This window comes from Schistocerca americana, chromosome 4 (assembly GCF_021461395.2).
Source record: "Schistocerca americana isolate TAMUIC-IGC-003095 chromosome 4, iqSchAmer2.1, whole genome shotgun sequence".
NCBI lineage: Eukaryota > Metazoa > Arthropoda > Insecta > Orthoptera > Acrididae > Schistocerca > Schistocerca americana.
The window spans coordinates 18,724,682-18,751,141 of NC_060122.1; the positions used below are offsets into that span (position 1 = coordinate 18,724,682).

General features: G+C 39.2%; 1 protein-coding gene across 2 annotated transcripts in view; it reads right to left on the bottom strand.

Moving 5' to 3' along the window:
- LOC124612473 (zinc finger protein 665-like) overlaps positions 1 to 26,460 on the bottom strand; it is a 163,271-nt gene that overhangs the window by 92,405 nt on the left and 44,406 nt on the right. For both annotated transcript variants that reach the window (XM_047140705.1, XM_047140704.1), the window contains exon 4: positions 20,673 to 20,753. In XM_047140705.1, coding sequence (XP_046996661.1) covers positions 20,673 to 20,753 — 81 coding nt within the window. The remainder of the gene's footprint in view (positions 1 to 20,672; positions 20,754 to 26,460) is intronic.

The window sequence follows — 26,460 nt, forward strand, 5'->3', positions numbered from 1 at the left end:
CGGGGAAGATCAGTTGGCATGAAAGGGAAGCAGTGGTTGGGAAGGGAGTGAGACAGGGTTGTAGCCTCTCCCTGATGTTAATCAGTCTGTATACTGAGCAAGCAGTAAAGGAAACAAAAGTGAAGTATTAAAATCCATGGAGAAGAATTAAAAACTTTGAGGTTCGTTGATGACGTTGTGATTCTGTCAGACACAGCAAAGTACCTGGAAGAGCAGTTGAATGGAATGGACAGTGCCCTGAAAGGAGGATATAAGATGAACATCAACAAAAGCAAAATGAGAATTATGGAATGTAGTCGAATTAAGTCAGGTGATGCTGAGGGAATTAGATTAGGAAATGACACACTTAAAGTAGTAAAGGAGTTTTGCTATTTGGGGAGAAAAATAACTGATGATGCTCGAAGTAGAGAGGATATAAAATGTAGACTGGTAATGGCAAGGAAAGCGTTTCTGAAGAAGAGAAATTTGTTAACATTGAGTATAGATTTAAATGTCAGGAAGTCGTTCCTGAAAGTATTTGTATGGAGTGTAGCCATGTATGGAAGTGAAACATGGACGATAACCAGTTTGGACAAGAAGAGAATAGAAGCTTTCGAAATGTGGTGCTACGGAAGAACGTTGAAGATTTGGTGGGTAGATCACGTAACTAATGAGGAGGTATTGAATAGGATTGGGGAGAAGAGGAGTTTGTGGCACAACTTGACTAGAAGAAGGGATCGGTTGGTAGGACATGTCCTGAGGCATCAAGGGATCACAAATTTAGCATTGGAGGGCAGCGTGGAAGGTAAAAATCGTAGAGGGAGACCAAGAGATGAATACACTAAGCAGATTCAGAAGGATGTAGGTTGCAGTAGGTACTGGGAGATGAAGGAGCTTGCACAGGATAGATTAGCATGGAGAGCTGCATCAAACCAGTCTCATGACTGAAGACCACAACAATAACATATTCATAGGTGATGACAATTGTGATTTCTCGTAGCCAATGACAACTGTTAAGGAAGCAATTACCAACACTGAACAAGTTATTTGTTTCTGAGCAGTTGCTAAGACCATGCAGATGAAATAAACTGGACAATGACACCTTTCTTCCCCCATATGTCTTGGGAACGGTGATACCAGCAGTGTATTCATCTGAAATACCCTAGTGGAACTAGCTTACCAAAATCCGTAATCCGTAGCAGTATGTTAGACTGTACAGAGGCAGAAAGAAACGAACGTCTGAGTGTAGTGTCCTGTTGACAAGAGATTGTAAGAGACTAGGCACTTTGTCTGATGCCAGGGAGATGGAAAGGAAACTTGTTGGGGCATATTCGAAGTTACATGTAGACCTAGATGAGTGCAAACCCACTCCTCCCTAATGAGAATCTAGCATCTCATTCACTGAGCCACTTGGCTCAGTGCGAGCACTCGCCAAGAGACAAGATGGAAAATTATAGTGGTTCCAGATGTTACGATTTTATTGATTCATAAAATATGCCCATTTGGATGAGAAACATAATAATCAGATCTAGATTCTTATTAAACCTAGAGCTGCTCCATTTCACTTTCGGCTTCCAAGCCTGTGTGTCACACCATACGGGTATACATGTAGATGTAGATAATGTACTGTTACACTACACACAGTCAAGTATGTACAAAAGATGATTAACAAAGTGGCAGACCATTTCTCTACGAAGAACCGAGTATTGCAAGATAAGTGGAGTCTAATGCTCTAAAACCAGCATATCACCAGAGTAAAAAAAGTGAAAATCAGTCACGGATCATCTTTCAACATTTGCACACCATTTTGAGCGTGACAAAGGTTGCTCCCACTACAGCGTAACTGCTCACAGTGCTAGGTGTATCACGATGACAAGACAAAAGAAAAGAAGCAAGGAGAGGATATGTTCCTCAAAAAGGCAAGGACTGAACTATCATCTAGTATCGTGATGCTAAGTGGTTTTTTGGACTCCAGTGGTGTGGTGCTAACAGATTATGCTCAACACCGTCAAACTGCCACAGAAGCATACCACTAAAATCTTCTGCGACATTACCAGAGGCTGTTAAAATGAAGTGTTGCAGGAAGCTGTCCGAGGGAGTCTTTACCCTAGCTCATTCTGTACAGGTTGGTCATATATGCTTCTTGTTTGGGCTATCAAGTTTTGCTTCATTCTCCCATATTCCCCTAACATGGCACACAGTGACCCCTCCCTCTTTCCACAGATCCAAAATCATTCAATCATATGCATTTCCAGAATGATAAAGAGATTTTTTCAGGCGACATTTCCTGAACAGCCAAAATGCTTACTCCTCCAACAGAGGTCTCTGTCACACCAAAAGGTGAAGCCGTTTAATATTTTTAAAGTGATAATTAAAACTTAATACTGTAGTGCCTTGAGAATTTTGGGGTAAATTCTGGAGACACTCATATTTCACCGTCTCGAACACACAATATTTGAAGGATGAGTGTGTGAGAGTGGAAATGTGTCTACTGTGCCATAGTTTATGCGTGTGCAGGACGGGCAGTTCTTATGAGAAGACTAAAGTTGCAGCCATCTATCGGCGCTGATAAGTGGTGGCCGTGCGCACTTTGGGAGCCGTATTTCCAGTACAAGGAGTAATTAAGGGCTTCTCTTTTGCAGTTAAATAGTATTGTCTGTTGGGAACAAATGAAATATGTTTTATCCAGACACTTTTATACTCTGTTGTTTGACTTGCTAGGAGCAAGAACTGGTTTGACAAGGGTTATGATATAAGTTAAGTACTAAGGTTTTCCAGACGGGGTTGATTTAATAGACTTGAAAGAGCACGTGAAACTTGTGTAGTTGTCTTATTGTGAAGAAGAAAATATAGTGAAGTTGATATGGAAGTATTCTGAGAGTAAGAAATCATTTCAAAAATAAAGAAGGAGTTCAGTAACATTTCCCTAACCAGCACGAACTCTTCGGACAAGAAGCATTGTGAAGATCGATGCAGCCATCTGTCCTGAGAAGATTGGCTGCACACAACTCGTAAATAACCCACCAGAGACGTGCGAGTCTTGCACCCCAGCACCACACAGACTCCAGTCGTCAGGAAAACGTTAGAATGTGGCAACCCAAGTGACAGGACCCGAAGAAGGTGGGAATTTTATGACAGAAATCGAGATAAGAAGATAATGAGTTTCCATAGCAAACGAGAGTAACAAGACAAGGCAACTGTTACGCAGAATTAGATTCTGAAAAAAAAAAAAAAAAAAAAAAAAAAAAAAAAAAAAAAAAAAAAAAAAAAAAAAAAAAAAAAAAGGGTGGGGGGGGGGGCTGGAAAAGTTAATAAGCACAGGACAAAGGAAGATGCAGAGGATAGTACAACTAAGAAGATTTGGCATGGGGAAGTAAGCAGTCCTCACACATACGTCAACTGAGTCGACGTCGTCGCAGTAACCCACCACCGTTGCTGACTGCAACGGCTGCCGTTCTCCGTTGCTGACTTCGCGTCTGCTCGCCCACACAGACGTCGTAACCAACGTTTGATGTTGCCGGCGCCTGTGCTATCCACCAGTGCCAATTCTACACCTGCTCACCAACGCAGCCCAAAACTTTACACCGAGTGAGCGGAAAACAATAATTTTTTGGTAAAGTTGAGTGGACGATTGCATGATAAAACTGTTATTATAGTTATTGTATTCAATGGTGAATTTTCGTTAGAGGATCAATAGGTCTAAGATCCTTAACATATGGATCAAGAACAGCAACAAACTTCAGAGCAACCCTGGCAATGACTGTAACAAAGGAAATGCGATACTGGACTGAGGTAGCAAATTTAATTAAAGCACTAAGCCTTAAATTAGACAACCAGAGACAAGAACAGAGAGCAGATTCAGCTTCTTTAACACAACAAGAACTAAATGCTCAAAATGCTTCATTAAGACAGGAACTGAGTGTTTCCTTAAGAAAGGAATTGAATGAAAATTTAAGTGCTCCAAGTCTTACGTTAGATACAGTAAATATACAACTGAACATCAAATTAGATGCTCAGAGTGAGGTTTTAAGTAGCCAAAATGAAATCTTAAACAGTCAAGCAAGTTTGCTAAAGACTGAATTTGACACTATGAATAATAAAGTCGAGAATCTGAAGGTAGATTTTAAGAGTGAACAATCCAGTTCTTTAAATACTTACGTCAATCAACTATTTACTGAATTTAACCAGAGACAGGATGCGCAACTTCAAGATTTAACTAAAAATTAGAATTTGACATTGAGGAAAAATGTAACAATGTAGAAAAGGAACTTGTTGAAAAATTAAGATTATTTCAAAGCGTATGCAATGTTACCTTCACTGCTGTAAATCAGAGGTTGCACACTCGGAAGAGGATACTATTGAGAAACAAGATAAGCTAATTTCTTTTGTCCAAGCGCAAATTGCAGGTGTCAACACTCGAGTCAATGACATGGAGAGAAATTTTCAAGAAAAGCTAGCAACCTCAGACACCATAAATATAAGCTGTCTGGAGGAACAGTTAGAGGAAATAATCGACCGAAAAGTTGCCGAGAGGGTAAATCTAGACAACGTTCTGTCTCATTTAGCTTTGGAACTTAATGATACTAAGACAGGCATGGACGATTTGTTGAAAGAGTTCAAACTTGTCCAGGACAGATTAGAACATAGAATAACTTTACTTAATGTCGTGCTTCCTAGCAACATGGTAATTGTTTTGTTGTGGGGAGGCTTTCACACAGAATTTAACAAGAAGTATTGGTCCATAAGCAATCGAGTGCGGTTAATGTCAGATCCATGGGATCCAGGTGGAGTCAGATCTGTTCCCCAGAGACGTTAACATTCCGTGTTAACGGACGGAGTGACGACTGTCAGTTCCCGAGTTGTTTTTGGTGTTACTTCCACATTAGCTTTTCTACACTGAGTTCCCTTCAAATCTTCAACTATTCTGTAATCTATTAATAAGCTCTTAAAACTATCCTATCATGTTAGTATTTAAGTGACCAAATATGACTACAAAATTGTGATTAATTTAAGAGACCAGTTTATGTTATAGTGTATAATTTTCTATTTAGTATAGAATATTTTATACCTTTTATGAGATGTGATGTAAACGGGGAGGGTGAAGGTACAAACATAACTAACACCACAAACACACACACACACACACACACACACACACACACACACACACACACACACAACACAACACAACACAACACAACCCTTGCAGACAAGTGTGACTGATTCTTCACCATTTGCCATTCCATTGGGGTTGCTAAGATTCTTTCTTCGGGGACTTCAAAGGTGAAGGTGAAAATGTCCATTCTGCAGGAGAAGTTTAACATCACACCTCCTTCAGCTTCTCACTCAAGTACCAGTGAAGTAGGGATCCTGGGGAAGAGGGTTGGATGGGTTTCCTGTCTTTGGGGCTATCTTCTTTCATTTCATCGATCTTAGCAACCGTTTCAATTTTTTCCTTTCTTACTTCTCATCTGATTACTGGTCTATCTTTCCCACTTTCCATATGCATATACTTCTATCGCTGAAGTCCTTCTCATTCTCTGTGGTTTTATATAACCTTCAACTTATTTCAAATAAGTAGGCCTAAAAATCAGGCTGCACGAACACACATCGACATACTCGTAAAATTACACATAGACACAAACATGAAAATTATGGGCTAGAAACCTAAAGCGATGTCAGAACCGCCAAGGGTTGAAGGGGAATAAAGACATATGTACATCTGGGTAGATGCACATATTGTATGGTTGATATATGACAGTTCTGCATCGTCCCTTTTTTTCTTTTGTCGTTTCTTATATACTTATACGTAGTTATAAGAACAGAGACAGTTCTATATCGCACAAGGAAGTGTGAGAAATGAAGGTGAGTAGAAACTAATGAAGAACTAATGAGCATAAGCAAGGGAGGAACAAATTGTGATAATTATTGACGACAGTCGAATATTTGTTCTGATGATTTGTAGGATAGTGGGACAAGTCTAGAATAAAGAAAGGTATGATATAGTGAATTATATATAACTATGAGGTTTACTGAAAGCGTAGAAGCTGAAACGTAGTGGAGGACTCTAGGGGATCAAATGAGGTGCCAAGAAGTAAGTGAGAAGTTTGAAGTAGAATTGAATTTTGCCAGGTAATATTTAGCGACAGTATATATAAAGATGTAGACTAGGACAATGAACCATGGGGCCAACTCACAAACGATAAGAGGGGCGTACCCAGCTTTTACTGAATGAAGAAAAGGGCAGGTAGGCTGACCTATACTGGGCGGGCAGGGGCACCTAGAAGGGTATTGACCTGTACCATAGAATATAAGAATAATAGGGGGCGTACCTACCAGAATGGTGGGAGAAAGGTTACCCATAGGATCAACCCATAGGTAAGGTATAAGTACTGTACCTAAAAGGAAAAGAGCAGTATCGAGACAAAAGTCACACATTTTGTAGCGATTATTCTGGTAAGTTTGTATTCTCTATTCCACTAACATTGTCAAGTTTTATATTTATATGTGTCAGAAAGAACCTTTTCACTTGCCCAGAGTTCCTCCAGACTACGGGAAATGGTAGTTAATGAGATTAATATGTACTAAAGAAAAAACAGTATAGAGGAGTAGAGTAAAGAATGATATAATTGTCTATGACATCTGGAATCCGTGATTAGAGGTTAAAATTTTGCGTCCTAACTTCAATATTAAAGGCAACACTCAGATAATTATTATTGAAACAAAAAGAAAAAGAAGAGCTATGTATTAAGTACATGATTACTAGAAGAAAAGTGTTATATAAACTTATTGAAATGGAAATTAGCGTTATGTGAATACGATCTTGATGTACGTAATGAACATGTATAAAATATCGTGTGTTCGAGCTAAGGGGAGGGATATATAGTGCCTCGAGAATTTCAGAGTATATTCTAGACACACTCATATTTCACTGTCTTGAACACGTAATATTTTATGGATGAGTGTGTGAGAGTGGAAATGTGTCTACTGCGCTACGGTTTGTGTGTGTGCAGGACAGGCGTGTGTTACGAGAAGACTAAAGTTGTGCCGATCTATCGGCGCTGACAAGTGGTGGCCGTGCACGCCTTGGAAGCCACGTCCAGTGCCAGGAGTAATCTAGGACCACTCTTTGGCAGTGAAATAGTAGTGACTGTTGGGAACAAATGAAATATGTTTTATCTAGATACTTATATACTATATTGTTTGACTTGCAAGGAGCAGGAACTGTTTTGACAAGAGTTATTACAACCAAAAGAGACTGTAATGATATATGTTAAGTACTAAGGTTTTCTAGAGGAGGTTGATTTACGAGACTTGAAAGAGCATGTGAAACTTTTGTAGTTGTTTTATTGCGAAGAAGAAAATGTAGCGAAGTTGATATGAAAGTATTTTGAGAGTATGAAATCATTTCAAAAGTGGAGAAGTAGTTCAGTAACATTTCCCTAACCAGCACGAAATCTTCGGAGAAGAAGCATTGTGAAGATCAATGCAGCCATCTGTCCTCAGAAGAATATTGGCTGCACACAATATGTAAATCACCCATGAGAGACGTGTGAGAGTCGCACCCCAGCACCACACAGTCTCCGGTCATCAGGAAAACGTTAGAATATCTATCGCTCTTATTGTGCACAATTTATATTCAAACAGCACATGCGGAATGTGACTCAACAATAATGGTAGTGAATGAGGAGAAGAAAAACACGTGCAAAGAAGTTGATCCTCATTTGTACAGACTGAATAGGAAGTGGACATCTCCATAATTAGTCTTGACACTACATATTCAAGCAGAAATGCCTGTTTTAGTCCATTTTAAATTACCTGATAGTTGACACTTCAACAAGAATATTTCAGGCCATAAAATGTTGATGGAACGAGATGTAGATTTTTGCATGAAATGAAAGATATTAACTTCTAGGACATTATTTGGATTGATGAAACATAGGTGAATGTAGATCATACTGTTACAAAAGGTAGGAGTGACAACAAAGGAGAAGGTATGGCACTTCCCACAGGAAAAAGTGGTAGAACTATTGTTTTCCATGCTGGTACCTACCACATCTTATTCCCGGCTGTCAAATACTTTTCAGAGCCACAAAAACAGCAGTTATGAAACATTTTTAAATTGCTTCTAACAGACGTTACCAAGTTTAGAAAATCCATCAGTTATTATTATTGACAATGCCACACACCATTCAGTTAGGATAAGTCTCCACCCCTGTTTTCTTGAACGGGAGACATTATTCAGTGGTTATGACAACACAAGAGTTACTGTGGATGACTCACTGAATAAAGCAGAATTATTAGAACTCGTGTCACTTCACAAGCCACAGTTTCCAACCTATGTTATTGACTATTCAGGGTCTGGAAAACGTTAATGAAATGGACTGGATGAATGCTGTGATGCATATAAAGTGACGACTGATGTGCCATGCCTATGTGGCCTGTAACATGTAACGTGTCAGCTCCTGAAGACAGTGTGAAGAGAGTTCCATAGTTTGCTGTTGGCACTGATTTCTCTTTTGATTTTGCTTGCAGAGGTTAGCTTTGGTCGCTGTTAACAAAGCAAGCATAATGAACAGTTCTGCCACAAGTTGTTGACTGCTGTCAACTTGGATACAATACATATTGTGAGGTTATGCTTATATTAGAAGTTCAGTCACTTAAAATCAGCTGTCAACACAGTACCGTGGTTTCCCACAATTCCTCAAATGGGAGCCTCGCAATTCAATAATATTACCACTCTGTCATTATATTGACTACCTGAGGGCGCATATGAGGGGCATTTGAAAAGTCCATGCAAAAATAAAAACTACTTACGTGTTTGGGGTAAACCTTTTTTATTTTTTGACATAGTCTCCTTTTAGACTTATACACTTCGCCCAACGCTGTTCTAATTTGTTGATCCCTTCCAAATAATAGGAATTCTCCAAGTCTGCAAAATAGCAATTAGTTGCTGCAATCACCTCCTCATTTGAATAAAATCTTTGTCCCGCCAGCCATTTCTTCAAATTGGGAAACAGATAGTAGTCCGAGGGAGCCAAGTCTGGAGAATAGGGGGGATGTGAAATGAGTTGGAATCCTATTTCCAATAATTCTGCGACCATAACTGCTGAGGTGTGTACTGGTGCAGTGTTGCGATGGAGAAGGACTTTTTTTCAGTCCAATTGTCGGCGTTTTTCTTGCAGTTCGGTTTTCAAATGGTCCAATAATGATGAATACTATGCACCTGTAATAGTTTTACTCTTTTCCAGATAGTCTATGAGGATTATCCCTTGCAAATCCCAAAAGACAGTTGCCATAACCTTTCCGGTCAAAGGAATGGTCTTCGCCTTTTTTGGTGCAGATTCTCCCTTGGTAACCCATTGTTTAGATTGTTGTTTGGTCTCAGGAGTACAGTAATGTATCCATGTTTCATCCACAGCAATGAAACGACGCTTAAAAGTCTTGTAGATTCTTCCTGAACAGCTGCAAAACATCCTTGCAACACTTCACAAGATTCCAATTTTGGTCAAGCGTGAGCAATCGCTGAACCCATATTGGTTGGTTGGTTGGAGAAGGAACCAAACTATGCGATTATCAGTCCCTCCAACCTTGAAGTAACTAAAACCAATAAAGTCCCATATTAGAAGAGGGAACTACAAGGTCCATAAAATGATAAACTATTGACAGGGAAGGAAGGAAAAAGGGAAGAAGAAGAGGTGAGGGAAGGAAAGTGACTAATGACAGTGGCGTGAAGGAAGAAGCACAGGAGACAAGAGAGATGCTCAAGATATAACAGCCCCCAGAAGGAAAGGAGTGGGAAGGCAGAGGGCTGGGGTGAACCACCAAGCCAAGCTAAAGCCAATCCAATCGGGGCAAAGGGTGAGAGCAAGAGGGCCTGCCATCTCCTCCACTCACCGATAAGGTGGAAAGCCCTCCCTTAAATAAAGCAATAAAATGCCCATCATGAATAAAACGTGAAACGAGATCCGCCACTGAGGCAGTGTCAGCCAACACCAGGGGTAGTGAGCCTGGAAAGCTAAAGTCTGTCACAGGGCGGCTAAGTTGGGACAGCCCGATAAGATGTGAGCCACAGTCAACATCGGTCCACAACGACAGAGAGGGGGGTCCTCACGACGGAGGAGGTAACCGTGAATCAGCCAAGTACAGCTGATGCGGAGCCGGCATAGGACGACACAGGCCTTACAAGAGGCCTGTAAGGTGTACCGCCACGGAGTTGCAGAATTCTTAATCACCCTGAGCTCGTTTGGCGAAGAAAGAGTGCACCATTCTGCATCCCAAAGGCCCAAAACCTGTCGACCTAATGCCGAAAGAAGATCTATTTCCGGAATGCCAATAACAAGAGGTGGCCTGGTAGTAGCTAATTTAGCCAGTCGATTGGCAAGTTCATTGCCAGGAATCCCAACATGGCCCGGGGTCCAAAAAAAAAAAAAAAAAAACGCAGTGTGCCTGTGTAAAATACATGACAAAAAGTGTGTGTTGTTGCAAAAAAGAAGAATAGCCAAGAAAAAACAAGTAGTGGAGAATGTCAGCTGCAGCATCCAAACTGCTGTCGAGATTGTACCACTGTAGGAACTGAAGATACATGTAATTTGCCAGCTGAAGATGGAGCAAACCCGAAATGCATATTGGCATAAATAAAACGCATTAAAAAGTGGCTGGTTGCTGTATTTTTATAGTGAAATATCATTATCCACGGCCATGGAGCGCAACAGTCCAAATAAAATGGACAAACTGTTACTGGTATGTATTTGTTGATCCATTCTCTCAGCTTCGGATGATCAACTTTTTCCATCGGAATGTTAGCCTCAATGAAAGCTCGAGTAGTCGATAAAACGAATTCTTCTTTATCATTTTTCGCTCGTTTTGCCGCTGCAGTGACTTCCGTGAGTGTAGCTTGTCTTTTTATACCACTAGTTGTTAGCGCCTTCTCCTTGTTCTTCTTATGGGAAGAACTGTTATTAATGTGTTTCAGGCACGTGTCGTTCCTCCGCCACTCAATATGCACATTGTAGTATTTGCACAAAAGTATCTTCCTACTTTTGTCGAAAACATAAAATCCTTCTGACAAAAATTCCTTTTCTCGGTCGAAGACTGTCACTACCATATTAATCATCTGTAGCACGAAAACAAAACACAAAATACCACACTCAATGCAAAGGCGATCCACAACGATTTCCAACAGGCAATACTGAATACACCGCCAGAACATTGTAGAATATCTTTGGAATACTTGATATATTATACATAGTGAAATGGTGTACAATCGATATCCGGATTGTATTACCATAACTCCAATAGAATTTCCGCAGTTAAGTTCAAATGATGAGATTTTGCAAAGTTTCGTCAATTATTTTGCGATTTGGCTTAAAAGTAAATAGTTTCGCGTTTTCAGCAAAATGGGTAAAATTTCGTGAAAATTTCACGATTTCGCGCTTTACAAAAAACAGGTGCCTCTACTTATAAGGGACGTACCTACCAGAATGAAAAGAGGAAGTGCTCTCATGAGGTCAACCCACAAACAAGGTAAAGATGCTGAACCTAGGAGAATGGGACAGCATCTTGACAAAAGCCACAAATTTTATAGAAATTATTCTGGAAAGTATAAATTCTATGAACAACTACCATTATAAGTTTTGTAGAAATAAATTAGTGTCAAAAGAACATGTTTTTTGCCCAGAGTTCCTCCAAGCTACAAAAAAATAGAAAGAATAGTACCTACTAAGGAAAGGTAGTACAAAAGATGAGAACAGAAAATAGGTTACTCATGAGTCATGAACATCTGGAATTTACTATCGATACAGGTAGCCGTAACGTAGGTGCAACCACAATGGAGGGGTATCTGTTGAGAGGCCAGACAAACTTGTGGTTCCTGAAGAGGGGCAGCAGCCTTTTCACTAGTTGCAGTGGCAACAGTCTGGATGATTGACTGATCTGGCCTTCTAACACTAACCAAAAAGGACTTGCTGTGCTGGTCCTGCAAACGTCTGAAAGCAAGGGGAAACTACAACCATAATTTTTCCCGAGAGCATGCAGCTTTACTGTATGGTTAAATGATGATGTCGTCCTCTTGGGTAAAATATTCTGGAGGTAAAATAGTCCCCCATTTGGATCTCCATGCGGGGACTACTCAGGAGGACGTTGTTATCAGGAGAAAGAAAAGTGGCATTCTACAGGTTGGAGCATGGAATGTCAGATCACTTAATCAGGCAGTTAGGTTAGAAAATTTGAAAAGGGAAATTAACAGGTTAAGATAGATATAGTGGGAATTAGTCATGTTCGATGGCAAGAGGAACAAGACTTCTGGTCAGGTGAATACAGCGTTATAAATACAAAATCAAATAGGGGTAATGCAGGAGTAGGTTTAATAATGAATTAAAAATAGTAATGCAGGTAAGCCACTACAAACAGCATAGTGAACGCATTATTGTGGCCAAGATAGATGCGAAGCCCATGCCTACCGCAGTAGTACAAGTTTATATGCCGTCTAGCTCCGCAGATGACGAAGAGATAGATGAAATGTATCATGAGATAAAAGAAATTATCCAGATAGTGAAGGCAGACGAAAATTTAATAGTCATAGGTGACTGGAATTCGATAGTGGGAAAATGAAGAGAAGGAAATGTAGTAGGTTAATATGGAATGGGGTAAGGAATGAAAGAGAAAAACCGTCTGGTAGCATTTTGTACAGAGCACAAGTTAATCACAGCTAACACTTGGTTCAAGAATCATGAAAGAAGGTTGTGTACATGGAAGAATCCTGGAGATACTGGAAGGTTTCAGATAGATTATATAATGGTAAAACAGAGATTTAGGAATCAGGTTTTAAATTGTAAGACATTTCCAGGGGCAGATGTGGACTCTGACCACAATCTATTGGTTATGAACTGTAGATTAAAACTGAAGAAACTGAAAAAAGGTGGGAATGTAAGGAGATGAGACCTGGATAAACTGACAGAACCAGATATTGTAGAGAGTTTCAGGGAGAGCATTAGGGAACAATTGACAAGAATGGGGGAAAGAAATACAGTAGAAGAAGAATGGGTAGCTTTGAGGGATGAAATAGTGAAGGCTGCAGAGGATCAAGTAGGTAAAAAGACGAGGGCTAGTAGAAATCCTTGGGTAACAGAAGAAATATTGAATTTAATTGATGAAAGGAGAAAATATAAAAATGCAGTAAATGAAGCAGGCAAAAAGGAATACAAATGTCTCAAAAATGATATCGACAGGAAGTGCAAAACGGCTAAGCAGGTATGCCTAGAGGACAAATGTAAGGACGTAGAGGGTTATCTCACTAGGGGTAAGATAGATACTGCCTACAGGAAAATTAAAGAGACATTTGGAGAAAACGGAACCACTTGTATGAATATCAACAACTCGGATGGAAACCCAGTTCTAAGCACAGAAGGGAAAGCAGAAAGGTGGAACAAATATATAGCGGGTCTAAACAAGGGTAATGTACTTGAAGATAATACTATGGAAATGGAAGAGGATGTAGATGAAGATGAAATGGGAGACATGATACTGTGTGAAGAGTTTGACAGAACACTGAGAGACCTAATTCGAAACAAGGCCCCGGGAGTAGACAACATTCCATGAGAACTACTGATAGCCTTGGGAGAGCCAGTCCTGACAAAACTCTACCATCTGGTGAGCAAGACTATAATAATTCCAATCCCAAAGAAAGCAGGTGTTGACAGATGTGAAAATTACCAAACTATCAGTTTAATAAGCCATGGTTGCAAAATACTAACACGAATTCTTTACAGACGAATGGAAAAACTGGTAGAAGCCGACCTCGGTGAAGATCAGTTTGGATTCTGTAGAAATGTTGGGACACGTGAGGCAATACTGATCCTACAACATATCTTAGAAAATAGATTAAGGAAAGGCAAAACCTACGTTTCTAGCATCTGTAGACTTAGAGAAAGCTTTTGACAATGTTGAATGGAAGACTATCTTTCAAATTCTGATGTTGGCAGGGGTAAAATACAGGGAGCGAAAGGTTATTTATAATTTGTACAGACACCAGATGGCAGTAACAAGAGTCGAGGGGCATGAAAGGGAAGCAGTGGTTGGGAAGGGAGTGAGACAGGGTTGCAGCCTATCCCCGATTGTTATTCAATCTGTACATTGAGCAAGCAGTAAAGGAAACAAAAGAAAAATTTGGAGTAGGAATTAAAATCCATGGAGAACAAATTAAAACTTTGAGGTTCGCTGATGACATTGTATTTCTGTTGAGACACAGCAAAGGACGTGGAAGAGCGGCGGCTGAACGGAGTGGATAGTGTCTTGAAAGGAGGATATAAGATGAACAACAACAAAAGCAAAACAAGGATAATGGAATGTAGTCGAATTAAATTCGGTGATGCAGAGTGAATTAGATAAGGAAATGAGACACTTGAAGTGGTAAAGGAGTTTTGCTATTTGGGGAGCAAAATAACTGATGATGGTCGAAGTAGAGAGGATATAAAATGTAGACTGGCAATTGCAAGGAAAGCGTTTCTGAAGAAGAGAAATTTGTTAACATTGAGTATACATTTAAGTGTCAGGAAGTCATTTCTGAAAGTATTTCTATGGAGTGTAGCCATATATGGAGCTTTCGAAATGTGGTGCTACAGAAGGATGCAGAAGATTAGATGGGTAGATCACATAACTAATGAGGATGTATTGAATAGAATTGGGGAGAAGAGAAATCTGTGGCACAACTTGACTAGAAGAAGGGATCGGTCGGTAGGACATATTCTGAGGCATCAGGGGATCACCAATTTAGTATTGGAAGGCAGAGCGGCAAGTAAAAATCGTTGAGGGCGAGCAAGAGATGAATACACTAAGCATATTCAGAAGGATGTAGGTTGCAGTAGGTACTGGGAGATGATGAAGCTTGCACAGGGTAGAGTAGCATGGAGAGCTGCATCAAACCAGTCTCTGGGCTGAAGACATCAACAACAACAACAACAACAACAACATCATAAAGGAGGAGTCCTCAAAAATTCCTAAATACTAGTGAAGAGCTGACTAAAACCTCCAGTGAACACTCATGGCTTAATATTAAAGTAGGATGAGAGTGAATAGTGAAGTAGTAAGCATATGGTTATTCAAGGTTATTGAAAGAAAAGAAATGTATACTGTTAAAATATGAAATTGTTATTATACATGATATTATTTACGTAACGATTACGTATAAAATATTGCGTGTTCAATCTGAGGGAAAGGTTATGTAGTGTTCTGAGAATTTCTGCAAATTCTCAAACCACTCAGCTTTCTACCATCTTGAACACACGATATTTGCGATGTGAGTCAGAGAGCAGAATCCTACCTACTGCGAGTCACGTCTGTGTGTGTACGTTTAAATTCAGTCACAGGAAGAATGTAGACGCGGCAGTCTAAATGCACCAACAAGAACCTGTCGGGCAGTCCATGGATGTTTAGTGAGAGCATATGAGAGGACCAAGGAGTATTTATGTAACTCTTTGATAATAGGTCAGTGGCTATTGTTAGTGAAAAAAGAAAAGTTTTTTTAAAACCCTTATTCCAGGCTTGCTAGAGGCAAGACTTATTTCATGAATCCTGTGATATAGAGTTATGGTATTAAGCCAACTCTCTTGTGGATATAATTAGATGTGTTTCTGACATGAGGTGATATGAGTGACTTACAGGATGTTTATGTGAGAAGGGAGAAGTTTGTTCAGTATGAAGTTTTAATACATCGTTAGTTGATGGAAAGTAACCTTCGAGTATCTACTTATTTCACAAGTAGAGGGAGAATTTTAAATATTCCTGTACCTAGCATCATTCTCCGTAGAAGAAGTTTAAAGAGATTCCAGAAGCCAGGGAAGAAGATCGGCTGCAGACAAGTCATCTCATAAAAGGAGTGGAAGTTAGTATATCTACTTCACACTTACATCATTGTCCAAAGCGTTAGAAGGTTCAAAAGGCAAATGTTATTCTGTGATATTTGACAGTAGACCAAGATTTCCCATAAAGATCAAATAAGCGAAGTATTACTATACTACGATGTGTTTTGATTGGGAATTGGGATGCACAAGTAGTGGAATCTTTTACAGATTTCAATGAAATGAAAAACAAAACAGCCAAAGGTATTTGTGAGATAATACTAAGTAGCCCAATGGTGATGGACTTCACTTTATGAACTGAAGAGGACAAGCTTTCAATAACGCTGCCAACATGGTTGGAAGAGTCGCAGGTGTGCAGCAACAGATAAAATACTTTAATAGTAAGGCAAATTTGTTGCTCGAGGCCGAATTTGTTGGTAGAGATGAATTCATTGACTTTCTTGGGCACAATGGAACACTGTTATGCTTTCCTTCTCATGTAAACTCAGGGATGGCAGTTTCTGTTTGCTGTTATAGGCAAGTGTTTCAAGAGGTCTCAAAAGATTTGTTGCAGCACAATAGGTAGCGGAGCAAACATGACTGGATAACATTAAAAACAAAGTTTGTATCTTGGGTCTCTGGGAACCAATACTGCTTGAAATGAAAGGGACCCGAAGTAATTTTTAAACAGAGGGACTTAATGAACATTAGTGTGTTGAGAAAATAAAAGCATTACAGACAATATTTGAAGATAAATGAGGAGTCTGTAGAAAAGGCTTTCAGTTACATATAAAACTTGTGCAAAGAATTTGACGTTTCTATCAAACTTCCAAGTTGAATTAGGAGGTGATATTTGTGGTGACCAAAGTAGAGATGTCGGCTTATTGAACGAGAACGATTTGAAGCAAAAAGTGTTTCCTTCATTAGATAAAGTAATTGTCGAAATCCGTGAGAGGTTCCAGTAGTTTCAGAATTTGGCCAAAAAGTATGCCTTCCTAAGGCCTGAAATGACATTGGGCATTGATGACTAGAAGAGATAAAGCTGCGGTGAGTAACAAACAATCTATTGAGTCCGGTTTAGTGTGTTTGTTATAGTTTACTTATGAGCCCAAACTTGAAGAAGGTAACATGCTTTTATAATGATCAGAATATTCCCTACAGCTGCTGTAAGTAATGCTAGTTGTGAGAGAAACTTCTCTAAGTCAAAACCGATAAAAAATTATTTAAGATCAACAATGTCTATGTTAAAGTTAACAAATCTGGTTATTTTGGCCATCAGCCAAGATATAAAAATTAACATTCGCCAATACCTTAAAAGAATTTGTGTTGCAAATAATGTGTACAAAATAATTTCAGTTTAAGACCGACACTTTATTGTGAATCCATTTGAAACAGTGACAGAGTATGAGAGATTTTTTGCCTTCCATTTCTTTGCATGCATTTTACAACTGTTACAAGCAAAAGTAATATTTCCCTGAACTTTGAGACTTCACGCTGATCCTCAATATGTTTAGAGTGATTCTCGTCTTTCAAGTTGATTTGTGAATACATTCTAGTGTTTACAAACTGAAGCCTTATATTCTCATATCACATGCCCTCTCTATAAAGGAGAACTCAAATACACATTTTGCCAGGAAATTTGAAGCTATGAACATAAAGTTGCATTCAGATATATTTATATGTTCAAGCCCTTCTTAAATTCTTCGCTGCACTATGTAAACTCTTCCCACTTCCTAACATAACACTGAAATCAAAGTTAAATCATATTAATATTCATCCTTTGGTTAAAATTTTACATGAAAAGAGAAATATTTTCAGGGCATTTTCAATAAAATCATAGCAGTGTCATGACTCCTGAACACAGCAGTTCATTTTCCATGGCAGGACTTCAAAGCACACTGAATTTGAAACAGCCTGTTAATCACTTGTGAGTGGTAGGGTCAAGGAAAGTGACTGACTGCAAGGAAAATCACTAGCATGTGTGAGGGGCTTTAACAGATTGTAACACCTTTCTGTTTTATAGAAACAAACAATAGACCAAAGCCATTAGGTACTTATAGATATGTTGTTGTTAACTCTGATGTCAATAATGCAGCTTTATTTGAATTTGTTGTTCTCTTTTTGACAAGATACCTGGACTGAATCTAAAATGTAATGAAATTGCGATGTTCATCTCTTGTTTTTGTGACGTCCACGATAATGTCCGCTGCCCTTGTCCCTGTGCTCCAGGTGTCATGGGAGTGACGGAAGAGTGATGCAAGATGCACCTCTAAATTATTTTTCATAGACAGTTCTAGAAATACTTGATGATTCACTTTAATTCGGTAGATGATCGCCACTGCTTTTAGCCCTAGCTATAGACGAGTCCATTCTCTATATTGAAAGCCATCTTCAACCCACTATTAGCTCTACAGCCTAACACATGTCTGCCTCCATAAGATTACAGTCATGTGCTATTTAATACACATGCACTCACCCTCAAAAACCAAAGCTGTCAAGAAACCTGCACCCCAGGGGGATACCTACCTACGTTCTAGACTATGCAGGGGTTTCTTATTAAGTCGTGTAAGTCTCTGCTCTGGAGGTCATTCAATTCAGATTAAATGTTCCAGCCAATAAGTGCTATGGTAACAGACTGACAGGCTTCCACCCCCGTATAAACATTCCCATCAGCTCATTCCTCTCTTCTGCTACCGGTACAACAAAATCAGTTACATATGTTTCCAGCCTGACCTTGAACACAACCATGAAGTTCAGTTGATGCGCACACACATTGCAGCCCGCTACTGGCCTCAGTCGAATGGCGACACTTGTATGAGTAAAATGTGTGCTGCAATGGATACAATTGGGTATCTTGCACTGATTAAGTTCCTGACAAAAGAAGGGCTTGCACCAGCTGAAATCAAAATCTGCTTGGATGGTGTTAATGGTGAGGCTTCCCCTTTAAACTCCACAGTTAAGGAATGGTAAAAACAGTTTCGTCTAGATGGAGAAAGCATTGCTGATGATCCACGTGTTGGTCAACCTGTTGAAGTGGTGACTGAGGAAAGCATCGCTGTTGTTGTAAGTGAACTTCTGAGTGACAGGCGGTTGAACCTCAAGGAAACTTGCAGCAAGGTTAGGGTTAACTGAAACAACCAAACTTCAGGTCATGCATGATGATTTGCACATGAAAAATGTCAATGCAAGATGGGTGCCCAGTCTTCTCCATGCAGTGCAGGAGCAGCAGCTCATGATTTACTGCACCCAGTTGTTGGAACTTTGCCGTGGCAACCAGAAAGACGTACTGGAATCCACTGTTGAGAGGGGATGAATCTATGGTTCTTTATATGATCCTCTGTCCAAAAGAGAATCTCTTGAATGGTGTAAACCAGTGAAGCTCCACCAAGAAAGACTAAGGTCACAACGCCCACAGAAAAAGTCATGGCAACAATCTTCTGGGATTCCAGAGGAATTATCTTAAGTTTATTTCAAAGAGAGAAACACCACTGTGAGTGTCAATACGAGAATTCACTTCCGTACAAATAACACGATTCCTTCAAACTGAAGAGGAGACGAAGGTTGTCACATGGTGTTCATCTTCTCCACAACAATGCGCCAGTGCACATGGCGGCAACTCCGAAGATTTCTGTAAAGGAAAGTGGCTTCCAGGACATTGACCATTTATCCTATGGTACAGATCTAGCTCCAGGTGACTATTATCTTTTCTCCAAACTATATTTTGCCGATAAAGAATCAGATTACTTCACAGATGTGTAAAGTGTATTGAAATAATGGGTGATTATGTAAAAAAAAGCGTGACTGTAAAAAAAAAAAAACACTTGAAGATGTAGTCAGGCCGCAAAATTTCAGAACCCACCCCGTATCCTCCCTGCTACTAGCAGTTTCCTCCTAGGTGTTGTTTCCAGGAATAACCACTCGTTACTCTTGACACAGTGTTACAAAAAGTTGAAAAGTTTATACCTCAAGGTAAGCTCTTGTGACTCAGGGAATATTCATGAACCCAACAAATCCTGGTTTCACTAAATTTGCCTCATCCTCTAATACTAAGTTGACATATGGAGTGTGCCTGTCCATACGCATACTCAATGCCCATCATTTAATGGGCAGTGGAAATGCCTGCTGAGCTCCCATTGACAAGGAATTATTATAGAATAAATACACATGAAAGTACTTTCCAAACTCAAATGAGAATATCATAATTTACTGCTATGAAAGCCCATTCTGTACATCCTCAAAATTGTTACGAATTACTTACTTCTCAGTCGATGAGTGTATATGCTTTCATTCCCAGGACTGTCTTAAATATATGAAATTTTCTTTGCTTTTACAGACAACTCGCACAAACAGGTCATGTAAATAATCTGCTAAAATAACATATTCAGCATAACAGAAAGTGTAGAAGAGACCCAAAAAATTATGTAGGGAAAATAAATGAGAACGTGCCTATCTTCTTTTGATAAGCTTCAATCAAATACAAATACTGTTACACATTATCAAAGTTCTCTATTATTTTTGCTCAGCTGTGAAAATAGAAGGGGGGGGGGGGGGGGGGGGGGGACAGAAAATTTTGGGTTCACACTGGGTGGCAGATACCCACACTACACCACTGCCCAGAATATAAAACTATAAAATAGGTATAAGAATACATAGCAAAGTCTTCGACAATTATGTAAGTAATGAAATGTTACTAATATGTGGCAGCAGCTACGCAGTAGTAGCAACAATTCTGAAAGTGTGTCTACACTAAATAACATATTTCACGTATTTCCTCTTTTATATATCTCTAGTAATTTATCACAATCTAATTAAAGTTATAAATCATGATTTCCTGTGATCAGAATTAATTATACTTACCCTTGTTCAGATGTGTTTTCCCCCAATGGTTCAATATACACATCACCTTCTGCTATTTCATAACGTGTTTCTATTTCCGCACTGTAACAGACAATCCCATACTATAGAAATCTCTCTAAACAAATTTTGTTATTTTATTGCTACATGAAATCCAAATAGAACAGATGTAGTCCACAAAGAATTTAAAATAAATGTGAAAAAGGGATATATTCAGTAAATTTTGTTTTTGTGGTTCAGAATGACAATAAAAGGGCATAAAGAGAATTCAGAATAATACTGCATGTTACAAATCATCAGGACAACATGATAACTAAAGTAAGAGGTTATTAAAAATCTGTCACAAGGAAAGTGCATAGTATTGATATTCTGATCTGGTTGTCAGAAAATTGAGGAAGACGAGATCTTTTAAACAGTTCAATTGTCTTCATATTCTAGACATTGTGTTGCTTTTAAGCTAAACACATACTCAAACTTCCAATATAAGTGGCATTTTCTTATTACAATTTTGTGGCAAGTCGCCAATGTCTCCTAAAAAGTGAAGCACAAAACGCTATGCCTCAGTTAAATTTGATTTTGTCAAACAGTCAGAATAAATAATAAAAACATCCTGATTAATTCATAACATGATACACAGCTCATTGTTCCCATTAGCAAGTTATCATAAACCGCATTCCCTCCCTAAACTAGTCAAGAAAGAGCACAGAAATGTGATGAGACTACTACCATCCTTTTAACAGGCGGTGCTGGGAATGTACCACCCCAATGGAAATCCTCCGCTGACATTGCCGCAACCATATTGTGTGCGCAACAAATGTAAACAACGAAGGCTTTTTCAGCGGACCATCTGGCCACCATCTTCAGGTGAGAGTGCTGGTACACAATCTCGACGGAAGTTCTGGCGAGATCGTGTACCAGCACTCTCACCTGAAGATGGCAGCCAGATGGATCGCTGAAATATTGTGTCAAGATGACATTATGATCCGGCTGCACACCCGAGAAGAATATTATACATGTAAACAGACAATATCGCCCTTTCTATGCTCGACCAGCAATCATTTTCATTATGTTGATCAAGATATAGACTGAAGTGGTATGTGTTTCACGGCAAATGCTACTCTACTAGGCTTCAGCTTTTTCAGTAACAATGTCACATCTGTTGTTGTTGTTGTTGTTGTTGTTGTTGTCTTCAGTCCTGAGACTGGTTTGATGCAACTCTCCATGCTACTCTATCCTGTGCAAGCTTCTTCATCTCCCAGTACCTACTGCAACCTACATTATTCTGAATACGCTTAGTGTATTCATCTCTTGCTCTCCCTCTACGAGTTTTACCCTCCACGCTGCCCTTCAGTACTAAATTGGTGATCCCTTGATGCCTCAGTACATGTCCCACCAACCGATCCCTTCTTCTAGTCAAGTTGTGCCACAAACTTCTCTTCTCCCCAATCCTATTCAATACCTCCTCATTAGTTATGTGATCTACCCATCTAATCTTCAACGTTCTTCTGTAGCACCACATTTCGAAAGCTTCTATTCTCTTCTTGTCCAAACTATTGATCGTCCATGTTTCACTTCCATACGTGGCTAACTCCATACAAGTACTTTCAGAAACGACTTCCTGACACTTAAATCTACACTCGATGTTAACAAATTTCTCTTCTTCAGAAACGCTTTCCTTGCCATTGCCAGTCAACATTTTATATCCTCTCTGCTTCGACCATCATCAGTTATTTTTCTCCCCAAATAGCAAAATTCCTTTACTACTTTAAGTGTCTCATTTCCTAATCTAATTCCCTCAGCATCACTAGACTTCATTCAACTACATTCCATTATCTACGTTTTGCTTCCTCCTTTCAAGACACTGTCCACTCCGTTCAACTGCTGATCCAAGTCCCTTGCTGTCTCTGACAGAATTACAATGTCATCGGCGAACCTCAAAGTTTTTATTTCTTCTCCATGGATTTCAATACCTACTCCGAATTTTTCTTTTGTTTCCTTCACTGCTTGCTCAATTGAATAACATCAGAGATTGGGTACAACCCTGTCTCACTCCCTTCCCAACCACTTGCTTCCCTTTCATGCCCCTCAACTCTTGTTACTGCCATCTGGTTTCTGTACAAATTGTAAATAGCCTTTCACTCCCTGTATTTTACCCCTGCCACCTTCATAATTTGAAAGAGAGTATTCCAGTCAACATTGTCAAAAGCTTTCTCTAAGTCTACAAATGCTAGAAACGTAGGTTTGCCTTTCCTTAATCTAGCTTCTAAGGTAAGACTTAACGTCAGTATTGCCTCACGTGTTCCAATATTTCTACGGAATCCAAACTTATCTTCCCCAAGGTCGGCTTCAACTAGTTTTTCCATCTGTCTGTAAAGAATTCGCAATTATATTTTGCAGCCGTGACTTATTAAACTGATAGTTCAGTAATTTACGCATCTGTCAACATCTGCTTTCTTTGGGATTGGAATTATTATATTCTTCTTGAAGTCCGAGGGTATTTCGCCTGTCTCATATCTTGCTCACCAGATGGTAGAGTTTAGTCAGGACTGGCTCTCCCAACGCAGTCAGTAGTTTTAATGGAATTATGTCTACTCCTGGGGCCTTGTTTCGACTCAGGTCTTTCAGTGCTCTATCAAACTCTTCACACAGTATCATATCTCCCATTTCATCTTCATCTACTACGTCTTCCATTTCCATAATATTGTCCTCAAGTACATCGCCCTTGTATAGACCCTCTATATACTCCTTCCACCTTTCTGCTTTCCCTTCTTTGCTTAGAACTGGGTTTCCATCTGAGATCTTGATATTCATAAAGTGGCTCTCTCTTCTCCAAAGAGTGTCTTTAAATTTCCTGTAAGCAGTATCTATCTTACCCCTTGTGAGATAAGCCTCTAAATCCTTACTTTGCCCTCTAGCCGTCCCTGCTAGGCCAGTTTGCACTTCCTGTCGATCCCATTTTTGAGATGTTTGTATTCCTTTTTGCCTGCTCCATTTACTCCATTTTCATATTTTCTCCTTTCATCAATTAAATTCAATATTTCTTCTCTTACCCAAGGATTTCTAGTAGCCCTCGTCTTTTTACCTACTTGATCGTCTGCTGCCTTCACTACTTCATCCCTCAAAGCTACCATTCTTCTTCTACTGTATTTCTTTCCCCCATTCCTGTAAATTGTTCCTTTATGCTCTCCCTGAAACACTCTACAACCTCTGGTTCCGCCAGTTTATCCAGGTCCAATCTCCTTAAATTCCCACCTTTTTGCATTTCCTTCAGTTTTAATCTATAGTTCATAACCAATAGATTGTGGTCAGAGTCCACATCTGCCCCTGGAAATGTTTAACAATTTAAAACCTGCTTCATAAATCTCTGCCTTACCATTATATAATCTATCTGAAACCTGTCAGTATCTCCAGGCTTCTTCCATGTATACAACCTTCTTTTATGATTCTTGAACCAAGTGTTAGCTATGATTAAGTTATGCTCTGTGCAAAATTCTACCAGGCGGCTTCCTCTTTCATTTCTCTCCCCCAATCCATATTCACCTACTAAGTTTCCTTCTCTCCCGTTTCCTACTACCGAATTCCAGTCACCCATGACTATTAAATTTTTGCCTCCCTTCACGACTTGAATAATTTCTTTTATCTCATCGTATATTTCATCAATTTCTTCATCATCTGCAGAGCTAGTTGGCATATAAACTTGTGCTACTGTAGTAGGCATGGGCTTTGTGTCTATCTTGGCCACAATAATGCGTTCACTATGCTGTTTGTAGTAGCTTACCTGCACTCCTATTTTTTTATTCATTAGGTAACCTACTCCTGCATTACCCCAATCTATTACCAGAGAAAAATAATTCTAGTAATATGTTCAATCTGTTTTCCTTGCTGTGGTTGGTTTAATATTATATTAGGCTCAAATGATGATACATCTTTAACAGTTTCGTAATTTAAATGGCATTTTTCTAGTGACTTTTCAGTTACTTTGAGTAGTATGCTTCGCATTGCAATCCAAACTTCTGGATATGAGAATGATGTACTTTGATTTCTTTAACAAACTTTCTGGTTTGGAAACCAATATTGAAGCTAATTTTTTTAAGGGAAACAAGTTGGGTTTACTTTCAGTTTCAAGGAAAAAAGTGTAGACACTGTGATTGGTACTTCAGCTAAGCATTTCCTACACGTTATACAGACTTAGCAAATCTGAAATGCAATCAGGAGCAAATGGATGGGCAGTCTGAAACTTTCTTAAAAATGATTCACATTTTAAAGGAATAGTATTGAAAAATCACAAGTTTACGTTTCATGAAAATGTCTTTTTATTGTGCTGGAATATTTCTGATAATAAGTTCAATGAAAACTTACTATTCACAACTTGCAAAGCTGATCCATCTTCAGCTTTTGTAACATTATCTCTTGTACCAACTGATTCAACTAGGTTTTGGGTTTCAAGCACATTTTAACACTGGCACACTATCTCAGGTTTGTTTCAATCTTTAGTACTGAACTGAAATTGACTGGGCAGATGGATTTACACTTTATTTGTCTTATTCAATCAAAGCAGTTGTAATAAATATAAACATGGTCCATAGTAGGCTGTAATGCAATGTTTATTTAAACATGTAATTAGCTAATTTTGACTAACCAGTAAAGTACTTGGGCTCGAACAAACAGATCTGTATGAATGTTGTTTACAGGACCATTATGTACCTCTGAATGTGCTGGTGAGTGTCGTTTTTCTGCAAAACTCTGCAGTCATGCTCTAGATATCACTGTAGATGTAATTGTAGATGCCATACGCAATGCAGCAATCTTAACTATAAATGTAAATGCGGAATGTCAATAAAATGCTCCGAGTAATACGAATGACTGCAAAACGCACAGTGAAGAAATGCAAGTTGATTGCATGGCGTATTTGTACATTCTATAATATCAGTATTGAACGCCACATCAACGACACTTTTGAAGTTGTTCACGTGTTCACGAACACCGTAGCCAGTGTTCTGCCAAGCGTAACGAAGCATTGGTCTGTATACTCTCGCAGATAACTGATTGTAAATGACAGAATGCATATTCATGATAAAGAATCCTGTCATGCAATTTCGGCTGCATATTACTGTAACATAGTTTAATTAAGTCTGTTATTCTCTTGGCATATATTTTATACTGCCTGAAGAAATACACATTCAGAGGTTGTGCATTTTTGTAGTTTTAAGCGGAATGATTTTCAAATCTAAATGTTTTCCGCCAGATGCTTCCAGTAGTACTCGTTCATCCTTATGTCCAGACCAGGAGTCACAAAGTACTAAAGACTTTCTCGACAAATGTGGATTCAAAACTGACAGAAAGAACGTCTTCAGATGTTGTTTCGTCATCTTCCCACTCACACTTGCATCGACGACGACATTTGGAGGGCACCGTGTTTCTATTTCCCTTGACACGCGGGGTCCAAACTTTCCACTGGATTCTTGTAAGCAAATATAGAGTTTGTCTGCCAATAGTCCGTCCATTGATATAGCAACATCGATCGTGTAACTGTGTGTTGCACAGTTAACTGATTGCAACATCGCGACAGTGTTTCTCTCCCCTTTCATGGATAGTGTTCTTTCACAAGAAAGTTCATAGTTGAACTGACTGATCACAGTTCCATACAGAACTAATATCGATGTTTTCTCTCGTGATATGCTCATTGACGTCAGCAACAAACGTTTGAGCTCTTTCAATCAGCTCTTCTTCGTCATCCTGATCTTTTCGTGCTTGGAGCATAGTGATATGGCGTGATGTTATCCTAAACTCC